This window comes from Geotrypetes seraphini, chromosome 8, assembly GCF_902459505.1.
Source record: "Geotrypetes seraphini chromosome 8, aGeoSer1.1, whole genome shotgun sequence".
NCBI lineage: Eukaryota > Metazoa > Chordata > Amphibia > Gymnophiona > Dermophiidae > Geotrypetes > Geotrypetes seraphini.
The window spans coordinates 44,398,745-44,413,045 of record NC_047091.1 but is presented as its reverse complement, the minus strand read 5'-3'; the positions used below and the strand labels follow the sequence as shown (position 1 = coordinate 44,413,045).

General features: G+C 45.0%; 1 protein-coding gene across 1 annotated transcript in view; it reads right to left on the bottom strand.

The window, feature by feature from the left end:
* ARHGAP35 (Rho GTPase activating protein 35) overlaps positions 1 to 14,301 on the bottom strand; it is a 238,154-nt gene that overhangs the window by 56,696 nt on the left and 167,157 nt on the right. Inside the window, exon 4 of the mRNA XM_033953808.1 lies at positions 5,423 to 5,500. Coding sequence (XP_033809699.1) covers positions 5,423 to 5,500 — 78 coding nt within the window. The remainder of the gene's footprint in view (positions 1 to 5,422; positions 5,501 to 14,301) is intronic.

Genomic DNA, 14,301 nt, shown 5'->3' with positions numbered 1-14,301 from the left:
CAGCCGACCATTTCTGTGCGAGAGAAATGAAATCCAACTCTCCAGATAGGTCTTGCAAGAATTTATGATAAAATTTTAAAGGTACATGGTCGTGGGCCGTGAGATCAAGTGCTTCCCGTAAGCTAGATTGAACCTCTTCTCTCAGCAGTACAGGAGTCAAAGTCTGTATATAGTGGCACAGTTGTCGATGAGCAAACCAGTCCCCAGTTACAAAAGTAAACTCAGTCTGCAAGGCAGTAAGTGGAGTCGGAGTACCCGTATCCTGCACCACCTGGAACAGGTAATGAAGACCCAGAGAAGTCCAGCGTCCAAAAACAGCAGAGTCCATGCCTGGCGGGAAGGCTCCGTTGCCCGCCACAGGGAGATAGGGCGTTGTTTCAGAGGAAATTTTCAATAACCTACATAACTTTTTCCAAGCTGTTCGCATGACCTGCAAAAAGGGATGGCAATATAGCGATGGCAAGTCAGGCAACTGTCGAACATGTAAGAGGTAACTGAAATGATACGGTCTGAACTCAAAGCATTCATTCTCAGGCTGGGAAAACCATGAAGTATTACAAAACCAATCGTGTAGATGTCTAAATTGACATGCAAGTGCAAATCGGGAAATATCCAGTAATCCCATCCCCCCCCCCCGGTGTCTTGGCAGCATCAACTTGGACAATGCTATCCTAGCCCGCTTTCCCTGCCATAAATAAGCAGAGAGGTGAGAGTTGAGCCGTGTTAAGTGTCTCGGTGTAAGCATAATGGGCAGCATTTGCATAATGTAGAGCCATTGCGGCAAAAGCATCATATTGTATAATGCTATTCGGCCAGAGAGAGACAAGGGGAGCGCCCTCCAACCCGTTAGAGTGGACAGAGTGCGCTGAAATAAGGGTGCGACATTAATGGAATACAGCCTGTCCAGGTCCTGAGGGATCACCACCCCCAAATAGGTCAGCTGAGATGCAGCCCACTGTAAAGGAAAATCTCCCTGCCAACCCAGACGCACCCCAGGTGATGTTGGCAACACCATGGACTTCTGCTTATTAAGCAATCGGCAAAAATTATAATAAGAAATTACAAATTAGAAATCTATAAGATTAAAAGATTGTATAGGCTGAGCTAGAAGGTCAAACAATCAAAGAGTACTCATATCTCTCCTCCTTTTTTCAGGTGAACCATTGACAGGAAGGTTATAAGTTGGCTAGGTTCAAAGAATACATATTTTTGCATTTGATGCAATATCACACATTTACATGGGTGACGAAGAAAGAAAGTCGCCCCTAGAGCTATAACACCTGGTTTTAACAACAGAAATTCACGTCAACGTTTTTGAGTATCTCATGACAGATCTGGAAACATTTGTATCTTATACCCAAGAAATTATTTTTGTTTATTTTTAAAGAAGAGTCTCAATAACCAGTTCTTATCAGGTGAGAAGAAGAGTTGCTGGCATTGCTATTTCCCTATCTGAAAGTTCCAAAACCGTAGAAATGTTTAACGTTTGTTGATCATCTTCCTTCAATTTTTCTTCCCCTTTAACAGGTAAATAGTACACTTGGGTGAATGGCAGTAATAGTTCCTCAGTAATTTCTACAACTTCCTTCAAGTAACGTTTCAACATGTCTCTAGGAGTCACTGCCGCAACCCTAGGAAAATTAATTAGCCTAAGATTGTTGTTTCGGGAAAAGTTTTCTAGAGACTCCAATTTTCTCCTTAAATTAATGTTATCTCTCACCAGTGTTTCAGTAACTTGTTTAGTTAATTTCATTTCCTGGGAAGAAACCAGTGTTGAATTTTTAAATCTTGCAAATCAACTTTTATATTCTTGATTTCATTTTCTTGGATATGAACCTTACTCTCCAATTGAGACAATTGGGGCTTAATGGATTTAGCTAGATCCGCCACGAGATCCCAAATTGCCTCAAGAGTTACTTCTTGGGGTTTCTTTAATGTTATAAGAAATTCTTTAAGGATAAAACTCTCACCAACCAATATGCCTTCCTGGCTGTGGCTCTCCTGCTCTCGAAAAGAGCGATGGGATGACAAGTCCCAGTAGATTGCCCTGTGAAGACAGGGGATCCAACTCCATGCTCCCCTTTTTGGTCCCTACAGCCTCCGGAAGGAGTCCCTCACCGTCTTCCAGTGGTTCCTCCAACCGCGATCTGAGGAGGAGGAGGCACTCTGGCGTCGGGGCTCAAGGTGGTCTCTAGGCCCATGGAGAACGCTTCCATATCGCCCCGGTGCGTCTCCTGCGGGCGTGCCGATGCCGCTGTGACATCCTGCATTCGGCGCAAAGTTGATCTATGCTGGCGAGGTCTGCCGGGGCAGAACGCTGCGAGGCTCCAACAGCGCTACAGCCCCTCCACTTAGGCATTACCACAGGTTAGTAATCAGGAAAAGAAACAATAGTGCACGATAACTCTGCAGCGAAGCACTCAGCCGAACAATCCATCCGCCATCTTGGTTCTGAGTCATGCTTCTCCCCCCAACATCAATTCTGACGGAGAGAAGGTTTATGGGCCGGCGGCTGAGCAATTGCTGCACCCGCCTGGCTCTTTTGGAGTTGTGGCAGCAAGTGGAATTAAATGGAGCCGGCGGGCGGGTCGCAAGCAGGCAAGGACCAACAGCAGCATTGTCTATAGAGGCAGAATATATACACAGAAACACCATTGCCGCCTGCACTCATCATAGCAGCGCATCGGGCCCACCCTTTAATCCGGCCCTAGATGCGCGGGGGGAAGCCGGAAACCAGCACTTCCCGACTAACCCTCCCCCCTCACCCTCTAAAGCAGGAGTGGCAGCGGCCGGCCAGCAAGAGGCAGCACTGCCGCTCCTGCTTTAGGGGGTGAGGGGATGAGGGTCAGTAAACGAATCGGGAGGCTGGTATTTTTGTTTTGTTTTGAATCGATTCACCTGAAGTGAATCGGTGAATCGATTTGAATCATGAATCGGACAGCACTAGTATATACCAAAAGGACATCAGACGTCTTCAACTTATACAAAACAGCAATAAAACTTATCACTAACTCAAAAAAATTTGATCATGTTACTCCCCTGCTGAAGAACACTCACTGGTTACCCATTTATCATCGGATCATTTATAAAATTGCCCTTCTTACTTTTAAGACCCAACAGACCAATGTCCCAGCATTCATTGACAGAATTCTTATCCCATATGATCCCCCCCAGAACCTTAAGGTCCTCATTCCAATATACCCTTAATATTCCTTCACTAAAAATAATTGGCACTCGTCGTACATACATTTTTTTCAGTAACAGCACCCTCTATTTGGAACTCACTTCCATTACATTTAAGAGCAGAACAAAATTTGGCAAAATTCAAGAGCAGCATGAAATGCTTTCTTTTTAAAGATGCATATGTTTGATGTATTCCTTTCTCTTTTAACTTATTTTTTATCAACTTTTAAAACATTTCCTAACCATTCCCTTTGTTTTTTTCCTTAGTTTTTTTTTTTTTTTTTTAAAGAATTGTAATTTTTTTCCCCTTCTATCCTTTTTGTTCTACCCTTCCCCCTAAGTAAGTCTGTTTTCTTACTATATCCTTTTTGTTCTACCCTTCCCCCTAAGTCTGTTTTCTTACTATTTTTGTCTTCTGTTTATTTTTGATTTTAACTGTACAACGCTCTGAAATGTTATGTTAAGCGTTTTATCAAATTTTTAATAAACTATAAACTATAGTGCAAAAGGTCCAGAGATAAGCTTCTCTGCAAAGGTGGAGGGATCCAGATCCTCCATCGCAACTTGGTTGTCTGTTTGTATTGGAATCCAACGACTGCAAATCCTAGAAATTGAAAGCTTGAAGAGTATAGTAGATTGCTCGAAGTTCTAAGTGGTTTATGTGAAAACATGTCTCTGCTGATGTCCATTGACCTTGAGTTTGAATCTGGTCCAAGTGTGCTCCCCAGCCCTTGGTGGAAGCATCGGTAGTGATAGTGAGCTGAGGAGGTAGAGGTTTGACTAGGCAGCCCTCTTTTAGGGAAGGGGAATGAGCCCATCATAGAACTGAAGATTTGATGTGTGCATGCACAACCACTTTTTCGAAAGTGGTTGTGCATGCTGATTCCAGTGCAGCTTGAGGTGCCATTGGAGAGGATGCATGGGGAGTCTTGCATGGGGAACCAGAGATAGAGATGCAGCTATATTACCCAGGAGGCGTGAGATGACTGCCTGAGATAGGAGACTAACATGGTCTGATGTCGATCTTCTGGTAGATAGGCCTTCACTGTGATGGTGTTGATGTTTGCTCCAATGTACATGAGGGAGCGAACTGGTATGAGTTGTGACTTTTTGAAATTGATGAGAAACCGAGATCTTGCAAGGTTTGCACTGTGAATTGAATTGTGTGCCACAGCCGTTCTTCGGAATGTGCTACGAGAAACCAGTCATCTAGGTAAGGAAACACTGAATGACTCTGCTTCCGCACATTTACTCATTGCATACCAACAACAGATTCAACATATAAATTAGACAAATATAGCACATAGCAAAATCAAACGTATTCCATCAGAACTAGCTCAGAATTTGATTAAGTTACAACAAACTGCACTTCCACTAAAATCTTCCAAATTCTGATATGAAAAAGGAACTTTAAACTAAAGTGTATGGGTACCATCTATATTACAGAAAAAAGTTCAAAACAACTAACTTCCAAACTACAAGTATCTGAGCTGGCAGGGATTCCCCCAAGCCTTGCCAGCTGAAGATGTTCCTGAAGGTGCCCAGATGTTCCTGTGCACAGCTCAGTCAGCAGCAACTTCCTGAGCCAATGCAGATACTCTACACATGTATGAAAGCTGGTGACAGCACCTCAGAAAACAGCTGCTGACTGCTGAGTTGTGCAGTGCATAGGCGCTTCTGTGAGTCCCGCAGCATACCTGGGCAGCATTCATGGCACAATGGCTGAAAATTACTGAGATCATACATTAACACCCAGATATGTTGCACCTAAGTGTGCACTAGGAAAGCCACATTTGACCTACTGAATACACTCATCTACATACTCTTATCTATAAGTCGAGGACAGTTTGGGGACCAAAAATGATATGGGGGAGGAACTGAGATGCTGAACTGCAGCTGGAGGAGGGAGACGGTGGAGGGAAAGATTCCAGGTTGTGCCGCTAACAAGGGGTGTGGAAATGGATTAATTTTCTCAGTGCTGTGGAGTTGTTACCCATAGATATGATTCCGGTTTTTCTGATGCATTTTACAGCACAAATGTCTCAACTTTTAGATGAGTATATACAGTATGTTCTGGGGAAAGCAAAAAGAGCTCACTCGGTGGTAGGTCTTATGATACAGCGTTATAGTTATATTTTGGGGAAAGAAAAGAATGGATTTTCATAATTCAATTTGAAGAAAAAAAAAAAATCCTCCCACACAGACATCTACTCTGTAAAAGGGTGGACAGAAGCATTACCTTGATCAAACTGTCTCTGCAGACTCTCCATCTCAGACTTGTTCCCACTCACACGGTAGATGCCTTCAGTACTTATCCCTACGAGCAGGAGAAAAGAAAACAGTCACAAGAAGGAAGAATGCAAGTTATAGAACTAAGATTACAAAATAAAGAAAATAGAGTTGATGTTTGGTAAGATCCATTTTTTAGCCCTGATGCCAGAGGAGAAGTGAGGTGCTGACAATAAGGTTCTTAGATCTGCCAGGTGTAGATATGTGTGTCAACCAACAGATCAACTAAAAGTAGAAGGATACTCTGCAACAATTCTACAGCATTACTGAATATTGCTATCCCAGCAGAAAGTCTGTTCTGGAGAAGCAACTCAGAACCTGGCAGCGACAACTAGAGACGGCATTACAGAGGTTGTGGTAGAAGACAATCCGGAGATCCAGTGATCAATGTATCATATCAATAAAATAATGAACAAGAACCAAACTACAGTTAAACTTGGGTCCTACATTTCAGAACAGCTGAATTTAAGAAAATGATTATCGTATTTTTCGCTCCATTAGATGCACTTTTTTTCCACCCAAAAGTAGGTGGAAAGGTCGGTGTGTCTTATGCAGCGAAGATATAAATTTTTAACACCCCCCCCCCCCATCGGGCCTTTTAAAAACACCCCCTGTACCTTTTTTAACTCTCGTCCCTTTTTAAAACACCCCTGTCCCATACCGCTTCAAATCTCTCCCATTGCCTGGTGGTCCAGCGGTGCATCGGCCGACAGGCGCAAGCCTTCTGCCCGCACCGCCTCTTCCTATCCTGGCCCGCACCCCCTTAAATGTCTTCGATTGCCTGGTGGCCCAGTGGTGTGTCGGCCGCCAAGCATAAGCTTTCCGCCCGCCTGCCTGGGCCAGCGCCGCACTCTGAATGGTGCCTTCAGTTCTCGCGGCGCTGGCCTAGGCAGGCAGGCAGAAAGCTTGTGCCTGCCAGTCAACGCACTGCTGGGCCACAGGCAACTGAAAACATTTAAGGAGGTGCGGAACAGGACAGGAAGAGGCGGCGCAGGCCCAGGCAGGCGGGTGGAGGGCTCATGCCTGCCAGCTGATGCACCGCTGGACCACCAGGCAATGGGGGAGATTTGAAGCGTTATGGGACGGAGGGTGTTTTAAAAAGGGATGGGGGTTAAAAAAGGTTGTTTTTTAAATTTTTGGTTCATTGTTTTGCATACTGGAGGTTGCACCCTGTTCTAGGAGGGGGAGGGGGGATCATGCTGTGGTATTCTTGATTATTGTTCCAGTTTTGTATGGGACTTGTTTCTGTTTTGGGTTATGCCCCGTTTGTAATTTATTTTGGAAACCAATAAAAATTGTTGTACCATAAAAAAGGGAGGGGGGAATTTAAAAAGGTACTGAGAGGCAGGTTACAGGGCCGGGCAGTGCAGTGGGACAGGGTACAGAGCTTGGCAAGGAGTGTAGGGTTGGGTGCAGAGCCTGGCAAGGAGAATTTGGTTCAGAATATTTTTTTTCTTGCTTTCTTCCTGTAAATCTAGCATGCGTCTTATGGAGCGAAAAATACGGTAATTATGGACATCTTGTCAGGAATCTTGGAAATACAGAGAATTATAGCATTAAAAAGGAATACTGAAATGGCAACAAGTCAATGCACCACTACAATTCATCAAGGTAGGGCAAAAAAAAAAAAAGACACACAAAATTCCTGAAACACATACATAAGAAGGGCAGCAAAATTACCAGGAGAAGCAAAAGGAGGTAAGAGCAGCAATGAAACAAGCAAGAACTGAAATGGAGGGACATATTACCCAATCAGTAGAGATAAGGCATAAAGCACAATTACTTACCGTAACAGGTGTTATCCAGGGACAACAGGCAGATGTTCTTACATGTGGGTGATATCATCCACAGAGTCCTGGTACGGACACTTTAAAAGTGCACCGCCACTTTAAGATTTTTAGAAAGTTTGCGATAGACTGCACTACGCATGCGCAAAAGTGCTTTCCCACCTGGAGGTTCACAGTTCCTCAGATCATTAAGCAAGCTGAGAAACCAACCAGGGAAGGTGGGTGTGTTATAAGAATATCTGCTTGCTATCTGGATAACACTAAGTAACAGTGCTTTATCCCAGGACAAGTATGCAGCATATTCTCACATGTGGGACTTCCTAGCTTACTAGAATGGGATGGAGGGAGAGTTGGCTAATTAAGAAAATAAATTTTGCAATACTGCTTGGCCGACATGACCATCCAGTCTGGAATAAAATTCCAGACAGTAGTTTGATGTGAATGTGTGAACTGAGGACCAAGTAGCAGCTTTACAGATTTCATGGAGCAAAAAAAAAAAGCAACTGACTTTATGGGCTGTGACACGACTCTCCAGTTGTAGCCCAAATTGAGCATAAGAGAAGGAGATTCAAGAGGCCAACCATGTGGAAATCATTCTCTTGGATACAGGATGTCCCAACTTGTTAGGATCAAGTGAGATGAAAAGTTGAGGAGATGTTCTATGAGATTGAGTTTTGTGCAAATAGTAGGCCAAAGCTCTTTTGCAATCCAGAGAGTGAAGAGCTGTTTCTCTAAGACAGGGGTGTCAAACTCAAATCACATAAGGAGCCGAAATCTAAAACGCAGGCTAAGTCGTGGGATGGATTTTTTATTAAGATACTTTTCCCCTCCTTTTCTGATGCGCAGTGTGGGTCCCAGCGCCGGTGGCGGCTCTGATGCTCAAACGACTTCTGTGAGCGTCGGATCAATCACCAGCGCCAAAACCCAAGCTGCGCGCCAGCAAATGAAGGGGTTAGTCTAAGTAGAAGTATAGGGATGCAACCTCTCCAACCCCACACCGGCTACAAAAGAAATAAAAAAGACTTTTCCTCTCTTTTAGGTCCTAGTTCACACTTGCTGTCTAGCACCAACTCTGGCAGGATACACATTTCAAATCTGACATATTGTAATCACAAAATATAAAATAAAATTATTTTTTCTACCTTTTGTTGTCTGGTTGTTTTGCTTTTGGTCCCAGTTTCTCTTTCTGATTTTGTCTATCTTCCAATTCTCTTTCTAGTGTCTGCTGTCCATTTTTTTCTCCTCTTCTCTCTTGCTCCAGTCCCTGTCTCCAACATATTAATTTTTCCATTTTAACTTTATTCCTTTTTTTCTTTTCCGCCTCTGTTCACTCAAATCTTGCCCACTTTCTCATCCTTCTCCTTTTTAAATTTTCAGCTACCTATCAATTTTCCATCTTCTCTTATTCTGTAGCTCTCCCATTTCCCATCTCACTCCTTTCCCAGCCTATTCTTTCCATCTCTCCTCCTCTCTCCTCTTGGTCCAACATTTTGCTCCGTCTCTTTTCTGTTGTTCTTCTTCCCTCCCCTCTTGATGCTGAACAAGATGGAAGGGAAAATAAAAGAGAGAGAGAGAGAGAGCTGCTGCATCTCTCTCTTCCTTCCACCCCCAGGCCTAACATTTCTCCATCCCCTTCCATCTCCAGATTCAACTTCTCTCCCTTTCTCTTCCAACTGCCCCCATCCCATCTCTCCCCTTGTCTGCCTGCCTCCCTCCCCCCAGGTCCACCATTTCTCCCTTTATCTTCCCAACGGTTATCCCTCTTTCTCCACATTACCCCAGGTCCAACCTCTCTCCCTTCATCTGCTCTCTTCATAGCCCGTCGTGTCTTTCCCTCCAGCACCGGTCCGATGTCGCTGCCGGGCCAGGGAATCTGCAGGCCTCAGCGATTCAGGAGTGTTGTGCGTGGCTCCTCCTCCTGCTTTTTGCCAGCTGCGGTCTGTCTCCAATGACGTGCAACTTCCTGTTTACGGAGGGCAGGAGGGGGAGCCACAAATGGAGCTGTCGAGGCCGGCGGACTTTCCGGCATGGCGTCGTCGGAGCAGCGCAGAGGGAAAGACACGCTGGGCTCAGAAGGGGAAGATCGGGAATGTTGCCGCAGACCATCATAAAAAGGCCAGGCAGGCTGGATTTGCCCCGCGGGCCTTGTGTTTGACACATGTGCTCTAGGATGAGAATGAGGCTTAGGAAAGTACACTGGAAGTACAATAGATTAAGGTAGAATTCAGTGATAACCTTTGGAAGAAACTTGGGATGGGTGCAAAGCGCCACTTGTCATGGTGGAACACTGTGAAAGAATTCACCTATTCGAGCTGCGACTTCAGTATGCCCATACCTTTTAGCTCCAAGCACTGTTTCAAAAGGTTCTACACTGACTGGTATATCCACACATTATGCAAATTACATCTGGAATTAATCAGAAAACTAGACTCCTGAAGCAGGCCGGTTTAGCCGAAACACGTACATGTCGAGTCATTGAGTTATTGGATGAATAAAACTATTTGAACTATTGGATGAATAAAAGGACATTTTTATAACAGTCTTATTAGGACAATTCCACTCCTTATTCTGTATATTTGTGGTTTTGTTTCCCCTTTTCTTTTTCCAAGATTAGTCTGACAGACTGAGAAAGATGAAGATCAGCCGATGTTAGGCCAAGAGATACCAAGCTGTCAGGTGCAACGCTGCAAGATTGGGATGCAGAAGAGACCTGTGATTCTGAGTGAGAAGAGATGGGAAAATTTGAAGAGGTATTGGCTCCTTCATACAAAGAGGAAATGGATGGAGCCGGTTGAGTGACTAAGTTTAACACCTGCATAGACTCCCATGTGAGAGTAGGAAAAGCTGCAGATTTAAATAAATGCAGAACTGTGGGATCATTCCCAGGTTCTAAAGCTTCTGAGGGATCTGACGATCCAGCATACAGCCCGGATTCCCAGTCACGGGAAGCGCAGCACCGGAAAACAAGGGGTCTGAAAACTGGTCAATATCATCATCAGTATCCCCCAGGCCGAGGTCAGCCAGACATAGAACAGTGGTTGACTGTGAAAAGGCTGTGCCCAAAGAAGTAATGCCAGCCAAAGACAAGTGTGTGGCGGAGCAGAAATGTGCACGAGAAGAACGGCTACATTCAAACTCATTCCACAGATATTTCATGAAATTTGGGAAAGCCTCTGGACCCTGAGGCAGAGAGTCACCCTTTAATGACTGCACCTTACGTTTCTTGGGATGTGGAAGGTCCACATCCTGTCATGTGGAACCTTCAGCCCTGCTGAGCCTCAAAAAGAGAGAATATCACCCCAATGGGCTAGCCGTGTGTCTTGTCCCCTTTTCACTCAGGGAAGAGGCTAGGCTTTGCGCTGCTGCCTCTCCTGGCTGAGCCACGCAACACATGGCGCAAGGACACTCCTGAGGCACTAAAAAGCACAGTTACTTACCGTAACAGTTGTTATCCAGGGACAGCAGGCAGATATTCCCACACATGGGTGACGTCACCGACGGAGCCCCGCAGCGGACAGCCTCGAAAGCAAACTTGCTTGAAGATCTCGAACTTTCGAGCACTGCACCGCGCCTGCGCGCGTGCCTTCCCGCCCGAACTAGGGGGCACATCTCCTGAGAGGATCCTCAGTTCAGATACCTAGCCAAGAAGCCAACCAGGGGAGGTGGGAGGGTTGTGGGAATATCTGCCTGCTGTCCCTGGATAACAACTGTTACGGTAAGTAACTGTGCTTTATCCCAGGACAAGCAGGCAGCATATTCCCACACATGGGTGACCTCCAAGCTAAATAGAAAGGGATGGAGGGAAGTTGGCATATTACGAAAAAAGATTTTGCAAAACAGATTGGCCAAAATGGCCATCCCTCCTGGATAAGGTATCCAGACAATAATGAGAGGTGAAAGTATGAACCGAGGACCAAGTGGCAGCCTTGCAGATTTCCTCAATAGGAGTTGATCGGAGGAAAGCTACAGACGCCGCCATAGCTCTAACTTTGTGGCCCGTCACTCGACCTTGCAAGGAAAGACCAGCCTGAGCATAGCAGAATGAAATGCAAGCAGCCATCCAGTTGGAGATTGTGCGTTTTGATATAGGACGTCCCAACCTGTTCGGATCAAAAGATATGAAAAGTTGAGGAGATGTTCTGTGAAGTTGAGTGCGTTGGAGGTAGAAAGCCAAAGCACGTTTACAGTCCAATGTATGAAGAGCCGCCTCTCCTGGATGAGAATGAGGCTTTGGAAAAAATACAGGCAGAACAATAGACTGATTGATATGAAATTCTGAAACAACTTTAGGTAAGAATTTAGGATGAGTACGGAGAACAACCTTGTCATGGTGAAAAACTGTGAAAGGTGGATCAGCCACCAGCGCTTGTAACTCACTGACACGTCGAGCAGAAGTGAGGGCGATCAGGAAAACAGTTTTCCAAGTGAGATACTTGAGATGAGCTTTGTCAAGTGGTTCAAAAGGAGATTTCATAAGTTGAGCTAAAACAACATTGAGATCCCAAACCACAGGAGGTGGTTTAATAGGAGGATGGAGATTGAGAAGTCCTTTCATAAAACGAGAAATCATAGGATGTGCAGAAAGGGATTTTCCATCCAAAGGCTGACTCGGATAGATGTAGTCTGAAGTCCAGATTGTGATAAATGAAGTAAATAGTCCAGAATTGATGTCAAGGAAGCAGATCTGGGAAGTAAATTATGTGTAGAACACCAAGCAGAGAATCTTGTCCACTTTTGACCATAACATTGTCTAGTTGATGGTTTTCTGGAAGCAAGTAAAATATCTTGAACAGACGGAGAGAATTGAGAAAAGTCTGTTATATAGAAAGGTACCAAGCTGTCAAATGTAGAGACTGTAGATTGGGATGAAGCAAAGATCCTTGATTCTGCGTGAGTAGAGAAGGAAATATTGGAAGAAGTAGAGGCTCCCTGGTGCTGAGTTGAAGTAGAAGGGAGAACCAAGGTTGCCTGGGCCACCGAGGAGCTATCAGAATCATGGTGGCATGGTCTGATTTCAACTTGACTAGAGTCTTGAGAATCAGAGGAAACGGAGGAAAAGCATAAAGGAACTGATTCCTCCAGTCCAGTAGAAACGCATCTGCTTCGAGACGCTGAGGAGTATAGATGCGGGAGCAAAATTGAGGCAGTTTGAAGTTGAGAGGTGACGCAAACAGATCTATCTGTGGAGTCCCCCAACGAGCAAAAATTTGGCGAAGAGTAGGAGAATTGATTGTCCATTCGTGAGGTTGTAGAAGACGACTCAATTTGTCCGCCAAACAATTTTGTTGACCCTGAATATAAACCGCTCTGAGGAAGATGTTGTGAAGAATCGCCCAATGCCACAATTTCAGAGCTTCTTGACAGAGGGAGTGAGATCCCGTCCCTCCCTGTTTGTTGACATAATACATGGCTACTTGGTTGTCGGTACGTACTAGAATCACCATGTCGTGAAGTAGATGCTGAAAAGCTTTGAGAGCATAGAACATCGCTCTGAGTTCCAACAGATTTATAGGACACCGCCGGTCCGCTTGGGTCCAGAGCCCTTGAGTGCAAAGACCGTCCACATGAGCTCCCCATGCATACATTGACGAGTCGGTTGTGAGGACCTTCTGATGAGGAAGAGGATAAAACAGTAAACCTCTTGAAAGATTCAAAGAGAGCATCCACCAACGGAGAGACTTCTTTAATGAAGGCGTGATGGAAATTAGTCGAGTTGGTGGATCCACTGATTGTTGCCATTGAGATGCCAGTGTCCATTGAGGAATGCGAAGGTGAAGTCTGGCAAAAGGAACCACATGAACTGTAGAAGCCATGTGACCGAGCAGAACCATCATTTTCCTTGCTGGAACAGAGGAAAGTTGGCAGAATTGTTGAGACAGTTGAAGGAGTGCATCCTGACGTGGTTGTGGAAGGTATGCTCTCAGATTGATAGTGTCCAGAGTAGCTCCTATGAACTGGAGGGACTGAGAAGGAGTCAGCTGAGATTTGGGAAAATTGATGTGAAATCCCAAACTTTGTAGAAAAAGAATAGTCTGTTGGGTCGCTGCAATAACCTCTGAAAAAGAGGGAGCCTTGATGAGCCAGTCGTCTAGGTATGGAAATACTTGAAGACCCTGGTTGCGAAGAGCTGCAGCTACAACCACTAGGCATTTGGTGAAAACTCTGGGGGAAGAAGCCAGTCCGAAGGGGAGAACTCTGTACTGAAGATGAAGATTTCCTACCTGGAATCTGAGGTACTTGCGAAAGGCTGGATGAATAGGGATATGAGTATAGGCCTCTTTGAGATCGAGAGAGCACATCCAATCCCCTTGATCCATCAAGGAATATAGAGTTGGCAGAGTGAGCATTCGAAATTTCTCTTTGACTAGATATTTGTTGAGAGCTCTGAGATCCAAAATCGGTCGCAAATCCCCCGTCTTTTTGGGAACTAGAAAATAACGGGAATAAAATCCCAAGTTCCTTTGTGGAAGAGGAACTTCCTCCACTGCTCGCAGGAGAAGAAGAGCTCGAGCTTCTTGAAGAAGGAGGGGAAAATGCGACTGATTTGAAAGACACTCTCTTGGATGGCGATCTGGAGGTACCTGAAGGAGTCGAAGAGAGTATCCCTCTCGTATGATGGTAAGTACCCAGAGGTCTGAAGTAATGAGCTCCCATTGGTGATAAAAAGTGGACAGGTGACCCCCTATGGGGAGGGGAGAATTTGGAAACAGAGAAGTTTGAATGCTCAGGTCGAGATTGTCAAAAAGACTGAGCAGGCTTGGTGGCAGCAGGAGTCTGAGATTTTTGTTGTCTTTGTTGTGGAGGAGGCCGACGAGAAGGAGGTCTAGAAAAAGCAGGAGTTGTTTTCTGCGGATAGCGACGTGGAGTTTGTTTGAAACCTCTAGTTGGTACAGGTTTAGGTTTTGGACGAATGAGGGAAGCAAAAGAGCGCTCATGTTCTGAAAGACGCTTTGTAGCCGCCTCAATAGAGTCATCAAATAATTCATTTCCTTGACAAGGAAGATTAGCCAATCTATCCTGAAGGTTAGGATCCATGTCCACT